General features: G+C 38.2%; 2 protein-coding genes across 2 annotated transcripts; one reads left to right on the forward strand and one right to left on the reverse strand.

Annotated features, from left to right (window-relative positions):
- The first annotated feature begins 74 nt into the window (after positions 1 to 74).
- On the forward strand, positions 75 to 15477 carry LOC127415661 (tRNA (adenine(58)-N(1))-methyltransferase non-catalytic subunit TRM6-like). Its single transcript, XM_051654465.1, has 11 exons — positions 75 to 325; positions 4038 to 4177; positions 4279 to 4388; positions 7106 to 7197; positions 7304 to 7387; positions 7485 to 7609; positions 9584 to 9888; positions 11574 to 11659; positions 12081 to 12183; positions 12308 to 12394; positions 14466 to 15477. Exons 1-11 carry the CDS (start codon positions 216 to 218, stop codon positions 14643 to 14645), a joined length of 1422 nt encoding a protein of 473 aa, XP_051510425.1. The 5' UTR covers positions 75 to 215; the 3' UTR covers positions 14646 to 15477.
- On the reverse strand, positions 15414 to 24382 carry LOC127415652 (sarcoplasmic reticulum histidine-rich calcium-binding protein-like). The gene is made up of 5 exons (XM_051654451.1): positions 24236 to 24382; positions 23952 to 23998; positions 22982 to 23075; positions 20710 to 22484; positions 15414 to 15560 (listed from the first exon to the last, which is right to left on the reverse strand). Exons 1-5 carry the CDS (start codon positions 24279 to 24281, stop codon positions 15504 to 15506), a joined length of 2019 nt encoding a protein of 672 aa, XP_051510411.1. The 5' UTR covers positions 24282 to 24382; the 3' UTR covers positions 15414 to 15503.
- Between the last annotated feature and the right edge of the window lie 2792 nt (positions 24383 to 27174).

Consider the following 27174-nt stretch of genomic DNA (forward strand, 5'->3'; position numbering starts at 1 on the left):
TCTGTGGTCGGCTTGTTGTCCTGATTGTCGCTTTGGAAATCAGCGCTTGATTTATCGTCCTCTCCGAAGAGGAAGTGACAGTACACACGTGTGGAGAGGAGCAACGCTTGTGTTACTGTTTTCTTTCCAGCCGTTGAAATGACCGCTTTGACGTTAGGTGTAGTAAAGTTTAAGAACATATACTAACTTATCTGTATACAGATTATTCGCAGTAAATGGCGGAGTGTGTGAATGACAGTGACACAGAGAGACGAATCAGTTATGGAGATTACATAGTGCTGAAGAGAGGAGATGTCTTCAAATCTGTGCAGATCGAGCAGAAAAAGTGAGTCCGAGCGGAACTGTGCTCATAAACACAAACTACAAACTTTATCTTTTATTCTGCAGGCAAGAGGTTGATGTTATTTATACAATGGGGACCAAAATTCTGATACCACATTAAAAATCTGGGATTCAAAGTCAAATTAAATCCTGGAAATAAAGTTTTAATTATCTAAGAAAAAAAAAAAGTGAAATAAAATTAATTTAAAATAAAATAAAAAAATAGGACTCTGCATTAGGTCACCAATCAGTAAGCAAATTTGTGAAACATGGATCATCTAATTTTGCACAAACTTGTGGAGTATATGCCAGCCAAGAAATTCTGACATTCATTTAAAAACTTGTTGCTCAAATTGTTATGCTGGTTGATATTATCATCTTTTGTAATGAAAGTATACTGTGTGTGTGATTGTGTGTGTGTATATACATATATATATATATATATATATATATACACACACACACACACTGGCAGCCAAATCTTTGGAATAATGTACAGATGTTGCTGTTATGGAAAGAAATTGGTACTTTTATTCACTAAAGTGGCATTCAACTGATCACAATGTATAGTTAGGACATTAATAACATGAAAATTTGCTATTACAATTTGAAAGAAATGTTTTTAAATTACTTCAAAGAGTTCTCATCAAAAAATCCTCCACGTGCAGCAATGACAGCTTTGCAGATCCTTGGCATTCTAGCTGTCAGTTTGTCCAGATACTCAGGTGACATTTCACCCCACACTTCCTGTAGCACTTGCCATAGATGTGGCTGTCTGGTCGGGCACTTCTCACGCACCTTATAATCTAGCTGATCCCACAAAAGCTCAATGGGGTTAAGATCCATAACACTCTTTTCCAATTATCTGTTGTCCAATGTCTGTGTTTCTTTGCCCACTCTAACCTTTTCTTTTTGTTTTTCTGTTTCAAAAGTGGCTTTTTCTTTGCAATTCTTCCCATAAGGCCTGCACCCCTGAGTCTTTTCTTTACTGTTGTACATGAAACTGGTGTTGAGCGGGTAGAATTCAATGAAGCTGTCAGCTGAGGACATGTGAGGCGTCTATTTCTCAAACTAGAGACTCTGATGTACTTATCCTCTTGTTTAGTTGTACATCTGGCCTTCCACATCTCTTTCTGTCCTTGTTAGAGCCAGTTGTCCTTTGTCTTTGAAGACTGTAGTGTACACCTTTGTATGAAATCTTCAGTTTTTTGGCAGTTTCAAGCATTTTATAGCCTTCATTCTTTAAAACAATGATTGACTGATGAGTTTCTAGAGAAAGCTGTTTCTTTTTTGCCATTTTTGACCTAATATTGACCTTAAGACATGCCAGTCTACTGTGGCAACTCAAAAACAAAGACAATGTTAAGCTTCATTTAATGAACCAAATAGCTTTCAGCAGTATTTGATATAATGGCAAGTGATTTTCTAGTACCAAATTAGCAATTTTGCAAGATTACTCAAGGATAAGTTGTTGGAGTGATGGCTGCTGTAAATGGGGCCTGTCTAGATTTGATCAAAAATTACTTTTTTCAAATAGTGATGGTGCTGTTTTTTACATCAGTAATGTCCTGACTATACTTTGTGATCAGTTGAATGCCACTTTGGTGAATTAAAGTACCAATTTCCTTCTGAAACTGCAAAATCTGTACATTATTCCAAACTTTTGGCAGCCAGTGTATGTGTGTGTGTGTGTGTGTGTGTGTGTGTGTATATATATATAAATATACAGGTGCATCTCAATAAATTAGAATGTCGTGGAAAAGTTCATTTATTTCAGTAATTCAACTCAAATTGTGAAACTCGTGTATTAAATAAATTCAATGCACACAGACTGAAGTAGTTTAAGTCTTTGGTTCTTTTAATTGTGATGATTTTGGCTCACATTTAACAAAAACCCACCAATTCACTATCTCAAAAAATTAGAATATTTTGACATGCCAATCAGCTAATCAACTCAAAACACCTGCAAAGGTTTCCTGAGCCTTCAAAATGGTCTCTCAGTTTGGTTCACTAGGCTACACAATCATGGGGAAGACTGCTGATCTGACAGTTGTCCAGAAGACAATCATTGACACCCTTCACAAGGAGGGTAAGCCACAAACATTCATTGCCAAAGAAGCTGGCTGTTCACAGAGTGCTGTATTCAAGCATGTTAACAGAAAGTTGAGTGGAAGGAAAAAGTGTTGAAGAAAAAGATGCACAACCAACCGAGAGAACCGCAGCCTTATGATTGTCCAGCAAAATCGATTCAAGAATTTGGGTGAACTTCACAAGGAATGGACTGAGGCTGGGGTCAAGGCATCAAGAGCCACCACACACAGACGTGTCAAGGAATTTGGCTACAGTTGTCGTATTCCACTCCCGAACCACAGACAACGTCAGAGGCGTCTTACCTGGGCTAAGGAGAAGAAGAACTGGACTGTTGCCCAGTGGTCCAAAGTCCTCTTTTCAGATGAGAGCAAGTTTTGTATTTCATTTGGAAACCAAGGTCCTAGAGTCTGGAGGAAGGGTGGAGAAGCTCATAGCCCAAGTTGCTTGAAGTCCAGTGTTAAGTTTCCACAGTCTGTGATGATTTGGGGTGCAATGTCATCTGCTGGTGTTGGTCCATTGTGTTCTTTGAAAACCAAAGTCACTGCACCCGTTTACCAAGAAATTTTGGAGCACTTCATGCTTCCTTCTGCTGACCAGCTTTTTAAAGATGCTGATTTCATTTTCCAGCAGGATTTGGCACCTGCCCACACTGCCAAAAGCACCAAAAGTTGGTTAAATGACCATGGTGTTGGTGTGCTTGACTGGCCAGCAAACTCACCAGACCTGAACCCCATAGAGAATCTATGGGGTATTGTCAAGAGGAAAATGAGAAACAAGAGACCAAAAAATGCAGATGAGCTGAAGGCCACTGTCAAAGAAACCTGGGCTTCCATACCACCACAGCAGTGCCACAAACTGATCACCTCCATGCCACGCCGAATTGAGGCAGTAATTAAAGCAAAAGGAGCCCCTACCAAGTATTGAGTACATATACAGTAAATGAACATACTTTCCAGAAGGCCAACAATTCACTAAAAATGTTTTTTTTATTGGTCTTATGATGTATTCTAATTTTTTGAGATAGTGAATTGGTGGGTTTTTGTTAAATGTGAGCCAAAATCATCACAATTAAAAGAACCAAAGACTTAAACTACTTCAGTCTGTGTGCATTTAATTTATTTAATACACGAGTTTCACAATTTGAGTTGAATTACTGAAATAAATGAACTTTTCCACGACATTCTAATTTATTGAGATGCACCTGTATATTTATATATATTTTCATAGGATTTGATTAGGTTGAATTAGATTTAAATTGCAAAACAGAAGTTTTTACACTATTGGTTGCAGACCTTTGGAACCTACAAAATTTTTGTAAAGGCAAATATTTAAATAATTGCCATTGTAATGTATTTTCTTGGTTGTTTGAGTAATTCAGTGGGCTCCTAAGATTGAAGTTTTCTGTTGCTGATGCAATACGGATGAAATAATACATATAGGCTGAGGCAGGGTATGAAATTAACTTTTTTGCACACCAGCCATGAAATATCTGCATTTAGTGGGTTGGCAGGAGTTAATTTCAAACCCTAGAGGTATAAAATTGGTATATCAGTGCCGATAGGTGCCTACTGTATGTTCACCTTACTAGCCTTGATTTGACATCTCTTTGTGTGTTTTGTCATTAGGAAAGTTATATTCGAGAAGCAGTGGTTCTTCTTGGACAAAGCAGTCGGGCAGCTGTACGGGACAATATTTGAAATTGAAGCCGGTGGTTCACTCAAACTCAAGGCAGCAAAACGCACAGGGGACTCTGTGGGTAATGACGGTATGGATTTGCTTTCTCTTTATATTTTAATTCATTTTACTTCTCATTAATGAGGTGAACCCATCACTTTTACTTACACTGTATCTTTTTTCTTGTCATAGATTCTAAGGAAGCAGGCCAGGATAACAGGCACATAGTGGACGATGGCAGATCCCAAAAACTGACCAGAGATGATATTGAAATACTGAAAGAGCAAGGGTTAAAGGGGCAGGTATGTCCTATACTTAAAAGTTTCTGGCGAGGCATTTATGCAAAGTATACACTCACTGAACACTTTATTAGGAACACTTAATACTGGGTAGGGCCTCCCTTTGCTCTCAAAACAGCCTCAGTTCTTCATGGTATGGATTCCACAAGATGTTGGAAACATTCCTTTAAGATTCTGATCCATGTTGACATGATTGCATCACGTAGATTTGTCAGCTGCACATTCATGTTGCGAATCTCCCATTCTATCACATCCCAAATGTGCTCTATTGGATTCAGATCCAGTGACTGGGAAGGCCACTGAAGAACAGTGAACTCATTGTCATGTTCATGAATCCAGTTTGAGATGACTTTTGCTTTGCTTTGTGCATTATCATGCCGGAAGTAGCCATTAGAAGATGGGTACATTTTGGCCATGAACGGATACACATCATCAGCAACAATACTCAAATAGGCTGTGACATTCAAGTGATGATTGATTGGAATAAATGGGCCCAAAGTGTGCCAAGAAAACATTCCCCACACCATTACATCACCACCACCACCACCAGCCTGGACTGTTGACACAAGGCAGGTTGGGTCCATGGATTCTTGCTGTTGGCATCAAATTCTGACCCTACCATCTGTGTACCTCAGCAGAAATCGAGATTTATCAGACCAGGCTTCATTTTCCCAGTCTTCAGCTGTCCAGTTTTGGTGAGCCTGTGCCCACTGCAGCCTCGGCTTTCTGTTTTTGGCTGACAGAAAGTGGAACTCAACGTGGTCTTCTACTGTTGTAGCCCATTCGCCTCAAGGTTCAACATGTTGTGCATTCTGAGATACTATTCTGCTCACCGCAATTGTACAGAGCGGTTATCCGAGTTACCGTAGCCTTTCTGTCAGCTCGAACCAGTCTGGCCATTCTCTGTTGACCTCTCTCATCAACAAGGAGTTTCCGTCAGCAGAACTAGCTCACTGGATGTTTTTTGTTTTTGGCACCATTCTGAGTAAATTCTAGAGACTGTTGTGCATGAAAATCCCAGGAGATCAGTGGTTACAGAAATAATCAAACCAGTCTGTCTGGCACCAACAATCATGCCACAGTCGAAATCATTGAGATCATATTTTTTCCATTCTGATGGTTGATGTGAACATTAACTGAAGCTCCTGACCCGTATCTGCATGATTTTATACATTGAACTTCTGCCACACAATTGGCTGATTAGATAATCGATTGAATAAGTAGGTGTACAAGTGTACCTAATAAAGTGCTCAGTGAGTAAATCAATTAACCTTAAATAGAAATTCTGTTTTGTACTTACCCTCATGTCATTCCAAGTTTTTTTCTGAATCAGTTTAATTTGTACAGGTTTTTTTTTTTTTTTTGACGAAAATGTCCCTTAAAATTAGTCACTATTTCATCACATTTATTAATTTTAGTCAGTTTTACTCTGGTAATCTTTTAGTTAGGTAATCCTTCAAAAATGACAAAAACGTGTGTCAGACTTTAATAAAATATTCAAGCATTTGGAAAAAAATATATAAACGTTTTCTTAATTTAAACATGTATCAAACAAATTAAATAGATGCTACACACTGAAATCCCTAATAAGTAGACTGTACTCAATTCATTGAATAAACTCATTCCATCAGTTAATTTAAGTAATGACGTCTCCAAAACATGTGTAATTAAGTTAATTTAACTTGGAGTTCATATAGAATAAACTTAAATATTTAAGTTAAGGTAACTAGATTCAAGTAGACTTAACTCAGATTTGCTTCAAATGTTGTGGTTTCAACTTAATTTTAATGGACTCAAAACCTGTATGAATTCTTTATAATGATGATTTAACTACTCTTTAGAATTTAGCCTACTATATTCTGAATTATTCATGCTTTAGAGACTGTAATTAATTTCAGTGTTTAGTTTAGGATATTGCATTGTATTTACCATGTTTTTTTTGTTTGTTTTTTTAACAGAAGCAGCATATTTACAACGCAAGTTACGCAACGCAAGCTATGCTTGACTAGCGTGTAACTTAGTTCAAGTTCACCTGTTCATTTGCTTCATTGTCTGTGCAGATGTAAGTTGTAATATTACAAATATGTTGTGGATATAGTGATTAATATTATGTATAAATGGAATCCATTTGAGTGAGGTAATTATCCGGTTTTAAAGCGGTTTATTTTGCCCGTGTTCAGTGAATTTTACTTGCGTAGCTCAAGCAGGGAAATCCCCAACATATGGATTATTAGATGAAACAATATCTAATATCTACTTCTATAAACAGATGTTTCTCTAGATGTTTCTTCTGTTTAAATCTTGCACTGTTAATATCTTGCAGTATTATTTTTTCTCTTTTTTTTTTTTTTTGTCAACAATATGCTTTAATAAAATCGTTTAATTATCATCATGATGCGTCTTTCTCGTCTCGTATTTGTTATCGTTGACAAAATTAAATTACCTTTTTCGTCAGTGATTTTGTTGATGAGATTAACACTGTTCTGAATACAATAATAGTTATTTTGCATTATGTTCAAGTGAATGGAATTTAGTCTGCCAGGCCCCAAAAATAACTAAAAAGCGCCATAAATCATCATAATACGTAACGATTGAATACACATCTTGTGTTATCTATCCCTTTAAGTGTTCTGCTTTTTAGACTTTAGCGCTAAATTTGCAGGTTCTCTGATGTGGTTACAAAGAAATTTTGCTTACTTGTCCCATGATGTTTATTTAAGGAGATTGTTCAGCAGCTTATAGACAACAGTACAACATTCAAGGACAAAACTGAATTTGCACAAGAAAAATACATCAAGAAGAAAAAGAGAAAGTGAGTTCAAACTTAACAGAGTTAGTAAATGTTTTTAGTTGTTTGGCATTTTATCAAGCACTCTCAAAATGTGGCTAATAAGACTAATTTGCCTAAATCTCCACAGGTACGAAAGTAACATAACGGTCCTAAAACCCTCTACTCGTCTCCTTGCCATGATGTACCACGGCAGAGAACCAGGAAAAATATGGTATGCTGTTTCGGACAAGCTATATCTGCAATTAAATTTAAATGTTTCAGAAGCAGTTAACATGCTTATTTTAAATGCATATTTTGCTTTCTGTTAGTCACCTGCGGTATGACACCCTGGCTCAAATGCTTACTCTGGGTAACATCCACGCTGGCAGTAAGATCATTGTTTTTGAGACCTGTGCTGGACTTGTTCTGGGCTCGGTGATGGAGAGAATGGGAGGTATTCACACTTTACCCTTTTTCACGCTTGGAAAATCATACATTGCTGTTAATTACATTAAGTGTCTTATTAGTGGAGTTGTATATGTATACAGTTGAAGTCAGAAGTTTACATATACTTAGGTTAAAGTCATTCAAACTCATTTTTAACCACTCCACAGATTTAATATTAGCAAATTATAGTTTTGGCAAGGCGTTTAGGACATTTTGTGCATGACACGAGTAATTTTTCCAACAATTGTTTACAGACAGATTGTTTCACTTTTAATTGACTATATCACAATTCCAGTGAGTCAGAAGTTTACATACACTAAGCTAACTGTGCTTTTAAGCAGTTTGGAAAATTCCAGAAAATGATGTCAAGCCAATTAGCTTCTTATAGGAGGTGTACTGAATTGGAGGTGTACCTGTGGATGTATTTTAAGGCCAACCTTCAAACTTAGTGCCTCTTTGCTTGACATCATGGGAAAATCCAAAGAAATCAGCCAAGACCTCAGAAAAAAAACTGTGGACCTCCACAAGTCATCCTTGGGAGCAATTTCCAAATGCCTGAAGGTACCACGTTCATCTGTACAGACAATATTACACAAGTATAAACACCATGGGACCCCGCAGGCATCATACCGCTCAGGAAGGAGACGCATTCTGTCTCCTAGAGATGAACTTAATTTGGTGCGAAAAGTGTAAATCAATCCCAGAACAACAGCAAAGGACCTTGTGAAGATGCTGGAGGAAACAGGTAGACAAGTATCTATATCCACAGTAAAACGAGTCCTATATCGACATAACCTGAAAGGCTGCTCAGCTAGGAAGAAGCCACTGCTCCAAAACCACCATAAAAAAGCCAGACTACAGTTTGCAAGTGCACATGGTGACAAAGATCTTGCTTTTTGTAGAAATGTGCTCTGGTCTAATGAAACACAAATTTAACTGTTTGGCCATAATGACCATCGTTATGTTTGCAGGAAAAAGGGTGAGGCTTGCAAGCCGAAGAACACCATCCCAACTGTGAAGCATGGGGGTGGCAGCATCATGTTGTAGGGGTGCTTTGCTGCAGGAGGGACTGGTGCACTTCACAAAATATATGGCATCATGAGGAACGAAAATTATGTGGATATATTGAAGCAACATCTCAAGACATCAGCCAGGAAGTTAAAGCTCGGTCGCAAATGGGTCTTCTAAATGGACAATGACCCCAAGCATACCTCCAAAGCTGTGACAAAATTACTTAAGGTCAACAAAGTCAAAGTGTTGGAGTGGCCATCACAAAGCCCTGACCTCAATACTATGAAAAAGCGTGTGCGAGCAAGGAGGCCTACATACCTGACTCGGTTACACCTGTTCTGTCTGTTACAGAAATACTCAAACCAGCCCATCTGGCACTAACAATCATGCCACTGTCCAAATCACTGAGTTCACATTTTTTCCCCATTCTGATGGTTGATGTGAACATTAACTGAAGCTCGTGATCCGTATCTGCATGATTTTATGCACTGCACTGCTGCAACACGATTGGCTGATTAGATAATCGCATGGATGATTGTTTGTGCCAGACGGGCTGGTTTGAGTATTTCTGTAACTGCTGATCTCCTGGGATTTTCATGAAAAACAGTCTCTAGAATTTACTCAGAATGGTGCCAGAAACAAAAACATCCAGTGAGCGGCAGTTCTTTGGACGGAAATGCCTTGCTGATGAGAGAGGTCAACAGAGAATGGCCAGACTGGTTTGAACTGACAAAGTCTACGGTAACTCAGATAACCGCTCTGTACAATTGTGGTGAGAGGAATATCATCTCAGAATGCTATTCTGAGATGCGGGTTGGCGCTGTTTTGGTGGCACGAGGGGGACCTACACAATATTAGGCAGGTGGTTTTAATGTTGTGGCTGATCGGTGTATGTGTATGGCATTAATGCCAAAGTTGAATGTGCAACTTGTGTTACACTGCATTGATCATGTAAATGTTTGATTTTCAGGTTATGGTTCAGTGATCCAGATGTATCCTGGAGGCGGGCCGACAAGAGCTGGCATGGAGAGTTTTGGCTTTCCATCACACTTCCATGAGACGCTGCATGAGTTCCCCATGTGTAAAGTTAACGCTCTACTGGCGGGAACCCTTGAATTATCAGAGAAGTACGAAGACTCTCAGGCAAACGGGAACGGGCAGTCTGACTCCTCCCAGGAGACGTCACATGTGTTAGAGAAGTATTCAGAACCTCAGAGCATGGACCCAGAAGAGGAAACGAGGAGAGCAGAGAGAGAGAGACTTCGAGAACAGAAGGTAAGACCTTCTTTCATGTAGGGCTGCACAATTAATCCACCTTAATTAACCCTTTTGAACATGAGTTTTTCCTATACTGACTAATCCCCCAGCATGATTTCTTTAATATGCGCTGTAATAAAAAAAGCCACCTTCCACTTCACAGCAGATGCACAGGAGGACAGATTATATATTATCAAACATATAATGGGATTTTTAGATGTTTATAATGATTGATTATGACATTCAGACACCGGTCACACCCCTGGAGACAGTTTTTGGAGGGGCATTTAAAAATGTGATGCGTGCTATCTTGACAACACGCAACAAAAATGACAGCGGTGAGAGAAGAGCATTATCGCAAACATCTGGCAGTGTCATTGTTTTATGCAGTTGCAAATAAAAAAAAGAACGAGTGACGTAGGTGGAATGTGCATCCACTGAATGAAAGCAGAAGACAAGTTTTCTTTGCTTATTCACCAAATGCGGAGCACAGACAAGAAGGTGGATATTTCATACTTCAGGATGTGCGCCGCGCTGTTTGACAACCTTCTGAAAACAGGATGACCTTTTGTCAAACGAACAGGACACCTGTTTCCACTGCCGAGAGACTATCATTGACCCTCTGTGCACTAGCCTGTGGAGCCATGCAACAAATCGTGTCCGAAACGTTCAAGATTGGGCTGTGCACGGCTCATAGGTTAGTCACGAAGATGTGTGAGGCCATTTGGGTAGCTCTTAAAGAAGACTTTGGGTATGTTTAGGTACAGAAATAATAGGAAAACATCTCGCAGGACTTTTGGAGGCTTTGGAATTTTCCATATTGCATCGGAGCCATCGGCGGCAAACATGTATTGCTGCGAGCGCCAGCACACAGCGGCAGCCTGTACTTTAAATACAAAGGGACACGCTCTCATTCACATTCACACCCATCTATCACATCATCATCTTGGACCAATGGCAATGACAAAATTTTCCTCAAAGTTCACTCAAGCGAGCTGTTTCGAACCACCACCACCAAAAGAAAAAAGAAAATTAGTTTTGGTCAGATTTGGTTAAAAATGAAGTCACACCCATTCGTTCTTCGATTTCCTATAAAGTATATTGGGACCTTTAAAGCCTAGTCCTTTCACTTGTGGCGAGAATGAGTGACGGAAGGAACGGGAGAAGGCTTAAGTGGACTAACTATTTTATACATTCTTTATCTGACATAAGAGTGCGGAGTCTCCAGAAACATATGAGTTCTATTGGTGTTTATATTGTGAAATGGACCAATTTAATGATCACTTGCCAAATAAATATATACCTGCAAATGGACATGAAACACTCATTTGAGTAAGTTATTTTATAGCTTACTTGTTGTATCACAGAATGATACAATCACAATACCCTCATGAACCGAGTGGAATCGCACTGGGTCATTGCACGATTTAGATTTTATTTTGATTAATCGTTCAGCCTAGAACAGATCAAAATATAACTCCTTTTTCATCGTACATCTTGCCATTGCAGTCTTTAGGCACGATCATGATTTCACGCTCACTTACCTTCCTTAGTTCTTGACACATGTGCAGAGCTCTACATGGTGCTAGGAAGTGTAATCAAGCTTGAAATAAAAATAATTTCTTTCATATGTACCATAAGAAAAATGCCTAACTGTAATATACTCAAATAAATCGGAAAATAATCAAATTGAGATTTCATAGGCACAAGAGAAGAAAGTGAAGATGGAGGAGAAGAGAAAGAAACTAGCATCAGCTGCTGCTCAACTAGAGGGACGGAATGCCGATGGGTATGTTTTTCTGTCTGATACAGCAGATACTGCAATCAGGTTTGAGCACATATAACATGGTGGGCTGTTTTACAAGGATCTCTGATAAAATAGTCCAGTCAATTTTCCTTTATAGTATACAGCTGAGAATTGCATGATAAGTTTAAAAATATATAAGCTGTGTTTGTCAAGCTTATATATATATATATATATATATATATATATTATATATATATATATATATAAGCTCCCTCTATGTCAGGAGAACATGTTGCTGAATTTGCCTTATGGTAAATGGTGATATATGCTGAAATTGACAAGGCTTGTCATGTCATGTTTCATATTGATCTTGAAGCTGTTTTGCATGCAGCTCTCCAGAGATTCACCGGAAACCCCTGGTGCTGGTTAATGTTGTGTATGCTGTTTGGTATATTTGTTTCAGGTTGGTGATTGCTAGTCGACTCCACCCCTGCCCTGTGTTACTGGGTCTGCTGAAGTTTGTAGCGCCATCACGACCATTTGTAGTGTACTCGCAGTACATAGAGGTAAAACTGGTTGCTTTGTCAGGGGTTGCTTAAAAATGTATGGATTCCATTTTAATCAACTGAAGCTTGTTGAGTCATTTGTAACCTGCTTCCTACAATATTTAGTGTCTTATCTCTTTTGCAGCCTCTGATTGAGAGCTATACCAAGCTCAGGGAACAAGGAGGAGCAATCAGTCTCAGATTGACAGACTCCTGGCTCAGGCATTACCAGGTGAATCTTCATTTTCGTCCTACACACAAGTGGTCCTCAACTGGGTCTGCTTCAGGAACCGATTTTACATTAGATATCAAGTTGTGAACCAACACAGATCCAAATTTGTTCATCTTGCAAAAGTTAAAAAACATTTGCTTACAAACAAACATTGACCTTTAGTACAATATTGCACAATATTTTAATGATTTATGATGTGATCCCATTGCTGTCTTTTGCAAAAACTCAATTTGGTTTGTAAACGTCTCTTGAATTTTGATGGTTTCAGGTTCTCGGCAGCCAACAATTCACAGAAAATGCATTGTGGTCAGCACTAAACTCTGTATTATATTTACTCTTGAGTCATATTTTTTTTCATGGTATTTGAGGATACTGTTGATAATGTAGGCGCACAGAGGTAGACCTATATATCAGTTTTGCCGATTAATCGGTTGCGTTAGTTGCTTTTTGGAACTATCGGTTATTAGCATAAATATATGCAGATAGTTGCCGATAGATGTTTTTTCTCTTCTGTGTTCATCTGTGGCTGTCGCTGGTGGATTCGACAGTTAGAATGACTTGATTCTACAGTAAAACAGCAGCCTCTAGAGGTGCGACTATATGGAAATGTGCTCCGTCAGCACATACATTGTCTCCTACTTTATATCTTGTGAATAATAAACATTATTTCTGTTAAACTATGTACATGTACAGTATATACAAAACCCTTCATCTGGTGAATAGGCTATAACAATCCTGATTTGGTAAATAGTCTACTTAAAGGAATAGAAATGTGTGTGACTTTCTTTCTTCAGCAGAACACAAATGAAGATTTTTAGAAGAATTTCTCAGATCTTTTGGTTCATACAATGCAAGTGAATGGGTGCCAAAATGTTAATGCTCCAAAAATCACACAAGTCAGCATAAAAGTAATCCATATTACTCCAGTATTTAAATCAGTGTCTCCAGAAGCTATCTGATAGGTGTGGGTGAGAAACAGATCAATATTTATGTCCAGTTTTAATATAAGTTGTCCTCCCTGCTCAGTCAGCCTCCACTTTAACTTTTACTTTCACAATCTTCTTCTTGTGCTTTTGGTGATTCACATTCTTCATGCATATGCCCCCTACTGGACAGGAAGAAGAATTTATATCAAAAATCAACTTAAATTTTGATCTATTTCTCACCTACACCTTTCATATTGCTTCAGAAAATATGGATTTAACCACTGGAGTCATATAGATTACTTTTATGCTGCCTTTATTTGATTTTTGGAGCTTAAAATTTTTGGCATCCATTCACTTGCTTTGTATGAACCTACAGAGCTAAAATATTCTTCATAAATCTTCATTTGTGTTCTGCAGAAGAAAGAAAGTCATCCACATCTGGGATGGCATAAGGGTGAGTAAATGAGAGAATTTGTATGTTTTGCTGAACTATTCCTTTAAGTATAGAGCATTGTAATGGAGCTAAGTCTCCATTTCAAAATAAGAGTCCCCAGTGTATTTTGGATTTGTTAATAGTTAAGGGTCCCACATTATGTGCCAAATCTTTTTTTTTTTTTTTTTTTTTTGTATCTGCTTATTATTGGGATTTTGGTTAAAAAAAAAAAACTGCATCTGGGATTTTGTTCATTTTGCACTCTTGTAGGACCTATGTCTATGCTTGTCACAATAATGAAATACTAAGAAATTTTATACAAAACATTCTATAGATCGGTTAATTGGTTATCTGCCTGTCCACCACCTTCTTTATTGGTATTGGTTGACATATACTGTCAACAACAAAAGATATGGGAAGCTTTTTCTCTCTTTTCAAAGTTGAAAATATTATTTTATTATATTATATTATTGAAAAATAATATAATTATTTTGCTATCATTTCTGTGCACAGTTATATGTCTAGTCATGGCTAGGCTCTTTTCCATGACCCAATCAAAAGAGTTAAGAGCCACTGCCTGCAAGGTTCTTCTTTTGGGGGGAGGATTTATCTTATGTAGATTTAAGATTAACATGTGTTTGGGTTGCGTATCATCAAATACCTGGATTTTAGAATTGTGGATAACTTGCGCACATCTGTTTGAATGTTGCAGGTGTTGCCCAATAGAACTCATCCAGTGTTACTCATGAGTGGAGGTGGAGGTTATCTCCTCTCGGGGATGACGGTTGCCGCAGGCACTGCCAAATCTGGAAATCAACAGAAATCAGAGGAGCCACCTGCCAAGAGACTGAAACTGAATGAGATTAACCCATCATGTGATAGCTCGACCTAGGCAGTCAGTTCAGATGAACTTAAGTGAGAAGATACAAAATCAGTAGTTAAATCTCACATTCAGGCAGTGCTTTATTCTGTGTATGAGTTGCAAGATTTTATTATTCAAAGTCTCTTATCCAGTATGTTTTTCTTTTCTTTTTTTTTTTTGCCAAGATTTGCATTATTACTACATAAAATTAGTATATAAATTGTTCCCAGCTTGTTCATGTATTTTAGTTTTGCATGATATGCAGAAAAGGAAATATGCTTTTAATTTTTCAGCATCCTTTTCACTTTTGTCAAATTGCTAAATTTTACTCAAAGTATATCGTTGCAACACTAAACAATATGTTTATGTCATGTTTTTGGATGATTTCAACATCAAACACAAGGGCATTTATCAACTTTGGTTCCATAATAGCACATTTTATTAAATGCAAACAATCAAGAATGCAACGATTCTATTGAACAACATTAAACGACAGCTATTTTTAAACATACTTAAACTTTCACAGGTATCGAGTATCATGCTCTTAAATGTGTCATTTCAAATCTGCAGGTTATATTAAACAGCCATTTTGCTTTTTCCATGTTCTTGTAGGTTATTTAATAAAGAGAGAAAAAACATGAACGCTGTTGTCAAGCATAAAGAATACAGAATTTTGTCTCTTTGTAGATGTATTCTTGTTTCTTAGATGCTCTCATTAAACGTACATGACATACACCAATGTTTGCATTGCAATTGTAATAGAGTAAGACGAAATAATGCATTCAACTAAAGCAGCCCAAATCAGCACACATAAAGCTAATGGAAAGTTGAAACTGGCTGCACAGGAAGATGATGTCTTTGCTGGTTTGTGGCTGGTTCTTCAACTGATTAAGCTGCTTTGTTCATCTGTTGATCCACAGAGGACAGTTTCTCAAGTTCTTTTAACTGAAGGAAGAAAAGTAGAGAGATTATTTGCAATGCTTAGAAAAGCTTTGTCCTAAACAATCCTCAGGCCCTGTAATATTTTTGTGCTTGCTATCTATAGTTTCTTTAGGAATTAAAAAAGTTTGTTGCTTTAGTCAATGAAATCTCTTATTTCTGTATTCCCGGTAGGGAAATTGTTGAGAAGTACTTAAAGTTACATAATATCCCTGTCAAGATGAGGAATGATTCTCTTGGCATACTGTGGAATCTAGACGTCCCTCTACACTCGAGTCATTGCCATATATCTGCATCGTTTGTGGTGAAGGGGTATCAGATCATTCGGTGTTTTGTAATAGTGGAGTGTATAGATAATTAGTCACTGTGGAAACACTGAAGCTGGGAGGTATTTGCCAGTTGTTTTTTTGTGCAGCTGGAGTTACATGCACTAAAGAACTCGGAGTTCCACAATCAATCTACATTCTCTCACTTATTTGTGCTGAAATCTAACAAGCAGAGACACGGATGAACTACTTCAAGCATCAAATCTGACCTTGTTTCTCTGTCTAAGGGCTTTGAATCAGTAAGATGACTCTGTGGCTCTTATTTGTGCGTTTATGTCATTGTTTGCTTGCTTACAATGCACCTAGAGACTTGCATACATTGGATATGCCAGTAAGGATTCCAGGAAAGGTGTTTACATGTAATGCGAAATTGGGGTAGTGGGGAAAAAATGACCTGTGTTGTTCGGGTTTTGCATAATCGGTGTAAGTTTGTGCATGTAAATGCGCTCATCTTACACGATTATCATTTATATATATATATATATATATATACACACACACACACACACAGTACTGTGCAAAAGTTTTAGGCACTTGTGAAAAATGTTGCATAGTGAGGATGTCTTCAAAAATGATGACAAATAGATTTAATTTATCACATAATGTCATACAAAGTCCAGTAAACATAAAAAAGCTAAATCAATATTCGGTGTGACCTTTGCCTTCAAAACAGCACCAATTCTCCTAGGTACACCTGGACACAGTTTTTCTTGGTTGTTGGCAGATAGGATGTTCCAAGATTCTTGGAGAATTTGCCACAGTTCTTCAATCTATTTAGGCTGTCTCAAATGCTTCTGTCCCTTCATGTAATCTCAGACTGACACGATGTTCAGTGGGGGGGTTTGTGGGGGCCATGACATCTGTTGCAGGGCTCCCTGTTCTTCTATTCTAATATTTTCTATTTGCAAAAGTAATGTTTGGGAGTCTAACATTTATATTCCCTATTGACACACTAAAGCTGATGATATAAATAGCCATCTTAAGACAAATGCTTTTGTGAAACATCTTATGTGCCTAAGACTTTTGCACAGTACTGTGTGTGTAGTATATATATATATATATATATATATATATATATATATATATATATATATATATATATATATATACAGTTGTGCTCAAAAGTTTGCATACCCTGGCAGAAATTGTGAAATTTTGGCATTGATTTTGAAAATATGACTGATCATGCAAAAAAACTGTCTTTTATTTAAGGATAGTGATCATATGAAGCCATTTATTATCACATAGTTGTTTGGCTCCTTTTTAAATCATAATGATAACAGAAACCACCCAAATGGCCCTGATCAAAAGTTTACATACCCTTGAATGTTTTACCTTGTTACAGACACACAAGGTGACACACACAGGTTTAAATGGCAATTAAAGGTTAATTTCCCACACCTGTGGCTTTTTAAATTGCAATTAGTGTCTGTGTATAAATAGTCAATGAGTTTGTTAGCTCTCATGTGGATGCACTGAGCAGGCTAGATACTGAGCCATGGGGAGCAGAAAAGAACTGTCAAAAGACCTGCATAACAAGGTAATGGAACTTTATAAAGATGGAAGAGGATATAAAAAGATATCCAAAGCCTTGAAAATGCCAGTCAGTACTGTTCAATCACTTATTAAGAAGTGGAAAATTCGTGGATCTCTTGATACCAAGCCAAGGTCAGGTAGACCAAGAAAGATTTCAGCCACAACTGCCAGAAGAATTGTTCGGGATACAAAGAAAAACCCACAGGTGACCTCAGGAGAAATACAGGCTGCTCCGGAAAAAGATGGTGTGGTTGTTTCAAGGAGCACAATACGACGATACTTGAACAAAAATGAGCTGCATGGTTGAGTTGCCAGAAAGAAGCCTTTACTGCGCCAATGCCACAAAAAAGCCCAGTTGCAATATGCCAACAACACCTTGACACGCCTCACAGCTTCTGGCACACTGTAATTTGGAGTGACGAGACCAAAATAGAGCTTTATGGTCACAACCATAAGCGCTATGTTTGGAGAGGGGTCAACAAGGCCTATAGTGAAAAGAATACCATCCCCACTGTGAAGCATGGTGGTGGCTCACTGATGTTTTGGGGGTGTGTGAGCTCTAAAGGCACAGGGAATCTTGTGAAAATTGATGGCAAGATGAATGCAGCATGTTATCAGAAAATACTGGCAGACAATTTGCATTCTTCTGCACGAAAGCTGTGCATGGGACGCCCTTGGACTTTCCAGCATGACAATGACCCTAAGTCAAGATGGAGTGGCCATCACAGTCTCCTGACCTTAATATCATCGAGCCACTCTGGGGAGATCTCAAATGTGCGGTTCATGCAAGACGACCAAAGACTTTGTATGACCTGGAGGCATTTTGCCAAGATGAATGGGCAGCTATACCACCTGCAAGAATTTGGGGCCTCATAGACAAATATTACAAAAGACTGCACGCTTTCATTGATGCTAAAGGGGGCAATACACAGTATTAAGAACTAAGGGTATGCAGACTTTTGAACAGGGGTCATTTCATTTTTTTCATTGTTGCCATATTTCGTTTTATGATTGTGCCATTCTGTTATAACCTACAGTTGAATATGAATCCCATAAGAAATAAAAGAAATGTTTTTTGCCTGCTCACTCATGTTTTTTAAAAAAAATGGTACATACACTATATTGCCAAAAGTATTCACTCACCCATCCAAATAATTGAATTCAGGTGTTCCAATCACTTCCATGGCCACAGGTGTATAAAATGAAGCAGCTAGGCATGCAGACTGCTTCTACAAACATTTGTGAAAGAATGGGCCGCTCTCAGGAGCTCAATGAATTCCAGCATGGTACTGTGATAGGATGCCACCTGTGCAACAAGTCCAGTCGTGAAATTTCCTCACTACTAAATATTCCACAGTCAACTATCAGTGGTATTATAACAAAGTGGAAGCGATTGGGAATGACAGCAACTCAGCCACGAAGTGGTAGGCCATGTAAAATGACAGAGCGGGGTCAGCGGATGCTGAGGCGCATAGTGCGCAGAGGTCGCCAACTTTCTGCAGAGTCAATCACTACAGACCTCCAAAGTTCATGTGGCCTTCAGATTAGCTCAAGAACAGTGCGTAGAGAGCTTCACGGAATGGGTTTCCATGGCCGAGCAGCTGCATCCAAGCCGTACATCACCAAGTGCAATGCAAAGCGTCGGATGCAGTGGTGTAAAGCACGCCGCCACTGGACTCTAGAGCAGTGGAGACGCGTTCTCTGGAGTGACGAATCACGCTTCTCCATCTGGCAATCTGATGGACGAGTCTGGGTTTGGCAGTTGCCAGGAGAACAGTACTTGTCTAACTGCATTGTGCCAACTGTGAAGTTTGGTGGAGGGGGGATTATGGTGTGGGGTTGTTTTTCAGGAGCTGGGCTTGGCCCCTTAGTTCCAGTGAAAGGAACTCTGAATGCTTCAGCATACCAATAGATTTTGGACAACTCCATGCTCCCAACTTTGTGGGAACAGTTTGGGGATGGCCCCTTCCTGTTCCAACATGACTGCGCACCAGTGCACAAAGCAAGGCCCATAAAGACATGGATGAGCGAGTTTGGTGTGGAAGAACTTGACTGGCCTGCACAGAGTCCTGACCTCAACCCGATAGAGCACCTTTGGGATGAATTAGAGCGAAGACTGCAAGCCAGGCCTTCTTGTCCAACATCAGTGTCTGACCTCATAAATGCGCTTCTGGAAGAATGGTCAAAAATTCCCATAAACACACTCCTAAACCTTGTGGAAAGCCTTCCCAGAAGAGTTGAAGCTGTTATAGCTGCAAAGGGTGGGCCGATGTCATATTAAACCCTATGGATTAAGAATGGGATGTCACTTAAGTTCATATGCGTCTAAAGGCAGATGAGCGAATACTTTTGGCAATATAGTGTATATTACCAGTTCTCCAAGGGTATGCAAACTTTTGAGCACAACTGTATATGATAAATCAGCATATTGGCACTAAATATGAACAGTGTGTTTACGTGCACAATTCTACTCCAATAATGCATAATAAGGTCATGTAAATGCCTTAAATAGCTTTTCTTTATCTAGGTATGGTCATAAACGGTTAAAGAAGTGGTTAAATAAAAAAATAAAATAAAAAACGATCGGCATACATACATTTGAATACATTCAAATTCGCATTGCATGCAACACACTTACCGCTGTTCTTATCGGCTTATTCAATGTGCGCACGTGTTGCGCGCATGCCTGTTTAGATTTTAACGTCAAAAGCAGAGAATAACCTGATGATTTCAAGTCTCGTGTAAACGTTGTTTGTTGTGTTGTCTAATTTTTTTGGATAAGTTGATTATTCATAGTTATCAGCATATTGGTGTGCATGTAAACATATCCTATGAGCGCATTTACATGCACGTTCTTACAGCAACTATGCATAAGACGACAAAATGTAATGTCATGTAAAAGCCTTAAATGGCTTTCCTTTATGGAGGTAAGTTCATAAACGGTTTATCGGCACAAAAAACTTTTTGCTGATTACCATTACCATGTTCCCACTGGTTTATACAATGTGCGCAAGTGTTGTGCGCACACTTGTTTACATTTTGAAAAAGCACAGAATAACCCAATGAGTTCCAACCCATGTTAATGTGATTTTTTTGAATCAGCTGATTTTTGATTTTAGTTATCCGTGTGTTTGTGTCACTCATTATTTTTGCAATTATGTTTGGTGGAGCAGAAATTGAACGATTCACTTTTAAGATACAATTATTCATTAGTCAAGTTACTCTGAGGCACCTTTTGCTGTTTTTTGTACAAAAAAACAAAACAAAACAAAACAATTTGTAATATACTATACCTCTTCTGATGTGAGAAGCTTCTGATGTGGCACATCCTTTTCCTCCCCAAGTGGTTCCTCTTGAGAAAACAGACCTCTTTTGTACCGTAGGGTCTCAGCAATCTCCTCTAGGTTACTATTAGGATGGGGGCTAGTACTTTGACTCACATCTTGGCTTCTCTTGAACCATGCCGGATGGTAGTATCCTTGGTAAATCCAAGGAGAACGTTTCTCATACCAGTAGCCCTTGTTGAGTAGGCGCTCCTCTAACTCGTTTTTTTTCTTAGTGAGGTACTTCAGTGCATCCTCCCTCTCCTGCTCTTGTTCTGCAGGGCTCTGGTGTCTTTTTTGCTCATCTTCTTCACCATGGCTGTTTGAGGGATGGTTCTTTTCATTTGGCTCATGGGCAGTCTTTGGTTCATCTTCATCCCCAAACTCCATGGAGTCACCACGCTTGTGATGATACTTGTGGTGATATCTGTGTGTCGGCTTCCAGATCCTTTTTTGCATTTCCTCGCTCTCCTCCGAGTCCTCGTACCTCTTTTCCAGGGGCTGTTCCTCATAATCCTCTTCAGATGAGTCCCCACTGCGTTTGTGGTATTTCTTATGATGGTTTCTGCTAGAGGGTCTCCGAGATCGTTTTATGATATCCTCGTCCACCTCTTTAGATTCCTCAGAGTTCATGTCCTCGGCTGAATCTCCATCTCGTTTGTGGAGCTGTTTCTTGTGGTGGGATCTGTGTGAGGGTTTCCAGATACGCTTTTCTGTCTCTTCCTCATCCTCCTCATCATCTTCATCCCCATGGTTTCGTTTGCGGGTGTAGCTTGGGAAGTTTTCTTGGCTCCTATCGTAGTCCTGATCTTCAAAATTCTCATTCTCTGAGTCTTTATCTCGTTTGTGGTGATTTTTCTTGTGGTGGTATCGTTGTGAGGGTTTCCAGATATGCTTCTCTCTCTCATCCTCATCCTCTTCTTCTTTCTCCTCTTCATCCCCATGGTTTCGTTTGTGGGTGTAGCTTGGGAAGTCCTCTTGGCTTCTATCATGGTCTGGATCTTCACGCTTGTCTTTATTGCTCAGAAGATGACTCCTTTTGTACTGGTATGGAGGAAATTCCTCTTGGCTGCGCTCTTCATCGGGATTATCACGCTTTTCCTTGTGGAAGATGGAGAAATGACGTTTCTGAGGGAATTCCTCTTGGCTTCTCTCATCTTCAGGATCTTCTCTTTTATCTTTGCTGCTTCTTTTGTAGTAACTCGGGAAGTCCTCCTGGCTGCGTTCATTGTCCTGTTCCTCACGTTTGTCTTTGAGTCTTCTTTTGACAAAACTTGGGAAATCTTCCTGGCTTCGTTCATCATCCATTTCCTCACGTTTGTCCTTGAGTCTTCTTTTGACAAAACTTGGGAAATCTTCCTGGCTTCGTTCATCGTCCATGTCCTCACGTTTGTCCTTGAGTCTTCTTTTGACAAAACTTGGGAAATCTTCCTGGCTTCGTTCATCATCCATTTCCTCACGTTTGTCCTTGAGTCTTCTTTTGACAGAACTTGGGAAGTTCTCTTGGCTGCGTTCATCGTCCACTTCCTCGTACTTGTCTTGGATTCTCCTTTTCACAAAACTCGGAAATTCTTCCTGACTTCGTTCATCATTCAATTCCTCGTGTTTTTCTTTGTCAGCTTTGAGAAGATCCTCAATGATTTCCTTCTGCTTGACTTTAGACTCTTTGCTTGGCTTTTTCACTTCCTCTTGAGCTGTTTCTGGAACAGCATTCTCACTCTTTTTCATGACTGAGTGACCTGAACCTGAATTTAAGGAGAAATAAAATGGGAACAAAACAAAGCACATACCTCATGACTCATTTTCACTTCATTAGTTATTTTTGCATGTATACTGTTGCAGGAAAAGTATTTACCATGGATTTCTGCATAAATTGGTCATACATTTTGATCACAATGATAAACCAACACAGTCTTCTTAAACAAATGCAACTGTACAACTGATTGTTAGTCCACAGAGTCTTAAAATGAAACCACTGATCCATAACTGACCCATCCAAGCATCATTTACTGCATTGGACTGGTTAGAAATTATGACAATAACAAAGTCTGACTGTTCTCACGCTATATGTCCAAATGATATATAGAATACATTTACATGCAGAATCACTTTGCAAACAACGTTATGCCAACAATAAACAAAATGTGATTTAATGGAATCAAAATAACTAATAAATCTTACATTAATGTTTTCTTACTTTTTAAACAGAAGATTGAGGCAATAAGTAGCACCAACAACATACCTGCTTTGAGGATGTTTTTGCATTCTGGATGCAGTGGAGAAGCATCTGTTTTATACAGTGTCTTAGAAATGATCTGAATTAAACACTGGGTAAGCTGAGAAGAAATAATATGCTGATCAATTATGTGACACTAATTTTAGTTTTTGAATAAAGTAATTCAAAAATACATCAAAAATGCTATTCACACAAAACAATTACTTGAATATGCATCTACTATGATGAATATGCTTTCAATACAGAGTTAAAAGTCATTTTGATATTGTTTCTGGGATTTCAAGTAGTGTAATCGTTTGAAGACAGTATAACAAACTAAATGTCCCATTACAGGCTGAAATTCTTAATAAATGTTAGTAAATGTAGGCTGTAATATTTTATTATTATTATTATTTCTTTTAAAAAACTAAGCAGTGATATATATATATATATATTATTATTATTAGAATAAATTAATATTTTAAAATCCCCTTTATTTAAAAGACCCTTTCGACTGTGTTTTTTTAAATATATATTTTTACACTTTTTTGAAAAGGCACATTTTGTTCAGATCAAACCCAAAGAAAATGTATTGATATTTGTGACTCAAAAATTCATAATCAAAAAAGAAAAGTACCGTATTTTTATTTAATTTTATTTTTTTAAGATTATGTACCCTCACGTGAATTGAAGGTGCAAGGAAAGTATTTTAATAATAATAACTTATATAATAAAATAATAATACTACTTATGTTTATGCCACTTGACATTTTTAAAGTAATAAAAACAAATTATTAATTAATTAATTAATTATTAAATCTGGGCACAAATATTTAATTTCTACAAACTTCACAGATGTGTTTTAAACTAGAATTTTTTAAATATTTCTCATTCTTTTCCATCTCAGACAACCTAATTTGTCAATGATCAATACATAAACTAAGACAAATAGAAAACTACATGTATTGATTTGTAAAATATAGAAGCTACAGCTGACCAGATCTTCTCTCCTGGTGTCCTGCTCAACTGGTATGGACTCTCCATCTGGGATAGAAAAAGCCTTGTATTAAATGTGTGGTAATCTTAATGCTAGACATTTTTTACTCTTATTTATCTCAAAATCGCCTTATGAATTAATCATCTACGTTTTACTTGTGCAAAACAGGCTGACATGTTTTCATCATGATCTACTATTGCTCTGCAGCAAATTACGCTGTCGCTGACCATGGTGCTGAAATGATTTATGAAATTATTATTTATGTGCATTGGTATTTCGCTTACCTGCAGATAGGTAAACAACCAAAGAGACCAAAAGCATAAACTTCATGGTGCATGCAAATGTTTTCTGTTGTTGTCTTTATCCAGGAGGCTTGTGTCTTCTGTAAAGAGGGAATCTCCGTGGCGCGTGCTGCAGTTCGGAGCGCGAGCTGCGTCTGTTCTGAGCGCTCTGTGGGACGCAAGATCGGAGCTTTTGAGCTCGTTGGTTGCTTACGTCACGCCCCATGTGAAAGCTTAACGAGACCTCACTTTAAATGGGAAATTTAAAAGCTAATTGTCTATAATCTTCTGTTAAGCCGATGCATTGCAGCCCATCCTGAAGATTCGGCTTTGGATGCACCCTGCATTGCCATTAACATTTAGCGGTCTGTATAATATGTCATATATGACCTTAACAGTCCGGTGATTTTATGGGCTTGCTGTCACATGGGAAAGTTGTCACAAGGGTAATTTCTTGGTAACTATAAGATTTTGAGTCTAAAACGCAATTACACAAATGCTTGTTTTCTGTAGTGGTAGGACCTATATAATTCTAAACTAAGCCTCTAAATTCTCTGTAAGAGCTCTTGGGTAAACAAGTAAACACAATCAAATCTCATATTAATAAGCCTTTTTCAGGGAAGAATATTTTATTTAAGAAATATAATAGAGAAATGTCAGAGCAGGTTGTCGCATGTGTTTTAAATGTTGTAATTATTCATTAGTTACAATTTATTGTGACCAAAAACATAGCTTGATATGTTTGCTATTCCATTTTTGCTGTTTCATAAGTAGTTTGGAGTTTAATAATATAACATTGTAAATATATGTCTATGTTTTGGAAGGAGGCTTCTTTAGATAGTAGGCTACAGTAGCTAATTCTTTTATTTTAATGTTGTTCTTATCAAGACAGTTTCAATAAACTGCAGGTTTCCATTGTGACAACGACTTTAGTATGATAAAATAGCTTGCTTACCTTATTTGTGTAAAGTTATGTCCAATATTGCAACTTTGTTGTCATGACGATTTGAGGCTGGTACCCTGTAATCTGGTAAACACTGTAATGCCAGTAAATCCCTGATTTTATCACACTGAAATCAAGTTAACAACACATATAATGTTTACATCTTATGGCTATACCTTTTTTTTTTTAACACTCATACAGTAAACTGGCCCCATTCACTTCCATTGTAAGTGCCTTACTGTAACAGCTATATTTTTCCTTTTTTTTTATAGGGACAAGTTGAAATACATTTTTGTATTAATTAACATTATGTGACAAATGCTGTCGATTGAGCTTAACTTGTATTGAACCAGAATATTCCTTTAAGTATAATTTCTCTCTCCACTTCTGTTGTTGTCCAGTTCTTCACTGCTTTTCCTTTTTGGCATTTTAATGACCTACATCATGAGATATACCTGTATTAATAGATCAGTCAGACTGACTGATGTGAACGAGTTGATAAATGTTTTTTAATTATTGACTGCTTAATGTGTCTCATAAATAATTTGGCCTTAACTGCACAGACCTGTCTTACACATGCATTACTCTCCGCAGCATCCCAGTATTTTTCATGTTTATTGTCATTTCTGTCCCTCTCACAGAAAAAAACAGACACCAGAATAGTGCTAGCACGCTTTGAAGCAGATTTCCAAACCATGTCTATCATGCCCCTATATAGCTTTGAAACTTAAAAGCTTGAATACAATGAATTATAAAGCCATCTTCCCTCTAAGGCCAAAATTGCTGTTCAGAATTTATTCAGACAAAAAAGAGTGAAGCATGAGAGCGTCACTCTACGTACGTAGACACAATAAAGAGTGAAAAGGTGCTGGGTGCAAAGTGGGTCTAGTACATTCTAGCTGTGGATAGATTTGCTAATTGAGATTGCTCAGACGGGTCCCCGGGATATCATCTGGTTTGTTAGGCTTTAATCAAAGTAATTTGCATACTGAAACAAAAGAAAGAGGCCAAAGCGGTATACAGAGGGAGTCTGTACTTTGAACGGTTTAGTAGCTTTGATCTTCTTTTTTGGATCCACGAACTTCATTATAACATGGCTCCAGCTCTGTTGCCGAATTCAGGTTCTGTTGTTTTGCATATATGGTCGTGCTTTCAATAGGGCGAGTGGTTGAATTGTGAATAAATTGGGTGACAGCTGCTCCATCAAATTCCAGAGCGCTTTGTCAGCATCTACTTTAGTCATATCACATTTAGAGTAGACCTAAATTATGTACATTATTATGCACGGATTATGTAAATAGCACCTGACACAGCGCGGCTATTTGCACTCCTATGGTCTGGTGAAAACACAGAAATTGACAACCGCACCCACTTATATGGGGGGAGTGAGCCTTAATTATTTCGCTGTCAGTCAGGGAGGGGGCATCAGAAGTTTCTGGGGAGGCTAGAGGCAAATCTAGGGGGAAATTGTCGAAATTGTATAAGAAAAAGTACTTCAACATTGCAACAGTGACTGAAACCAGTTATTGGTCTTGCAAGCTGTTTTGGAAGGTTTTGCATCTGATGGTCTTTTCAAAGGGTGTGCACTGCAAAGAGACATGGGTACAGGCTAGTATAGTGGTCACAAGCACTCCTGCAGGTGCGCACTGAAAGCCTTCTGTTCTTTTATGCATTCGCCGATGAGAAAAGCTATTGCGAGCTGCTCTTTGTGTTGATGTGGGACTGTATTAAATCTCTTGTCTCAAAAAGCTGCCTGACGCACAAATAAAGCATACTTTTTAACATAGGTCAGCACCTAATGATATGCATCACTTTCAAAACATAATTTGAATTAAACCCTGTCGTTTTTGTTCAATCTAGATAGATAGATACACACACAGCAATCAGACACACAATGCAAAGTGAGACAGGCACTGGGAAAGACTGCGCACATCTGCAGTATTCCAGCCTTGAGTCCTGTTCTTATTATGAAAACCCCAGAGAGGTTTATGTGTGAGGT

Source organism: Myxocyprinus asiaticus, chromosome 25 (assembly GCF_019703515.2).
Source record: "Myxocyprinus asiaticus isolate MX2 ecotype Aquarium Trade chromosome 25, UBuf_Myxa_2, whole genome shotgun sequence".
Classification (NCBI taxonomy): Eukaryota; Metazoa; Chordata; class Actinopteri; order Cypriniformes; family Catostomidae; genus Myxocyprinus; species Myxocyprinus asiaticus.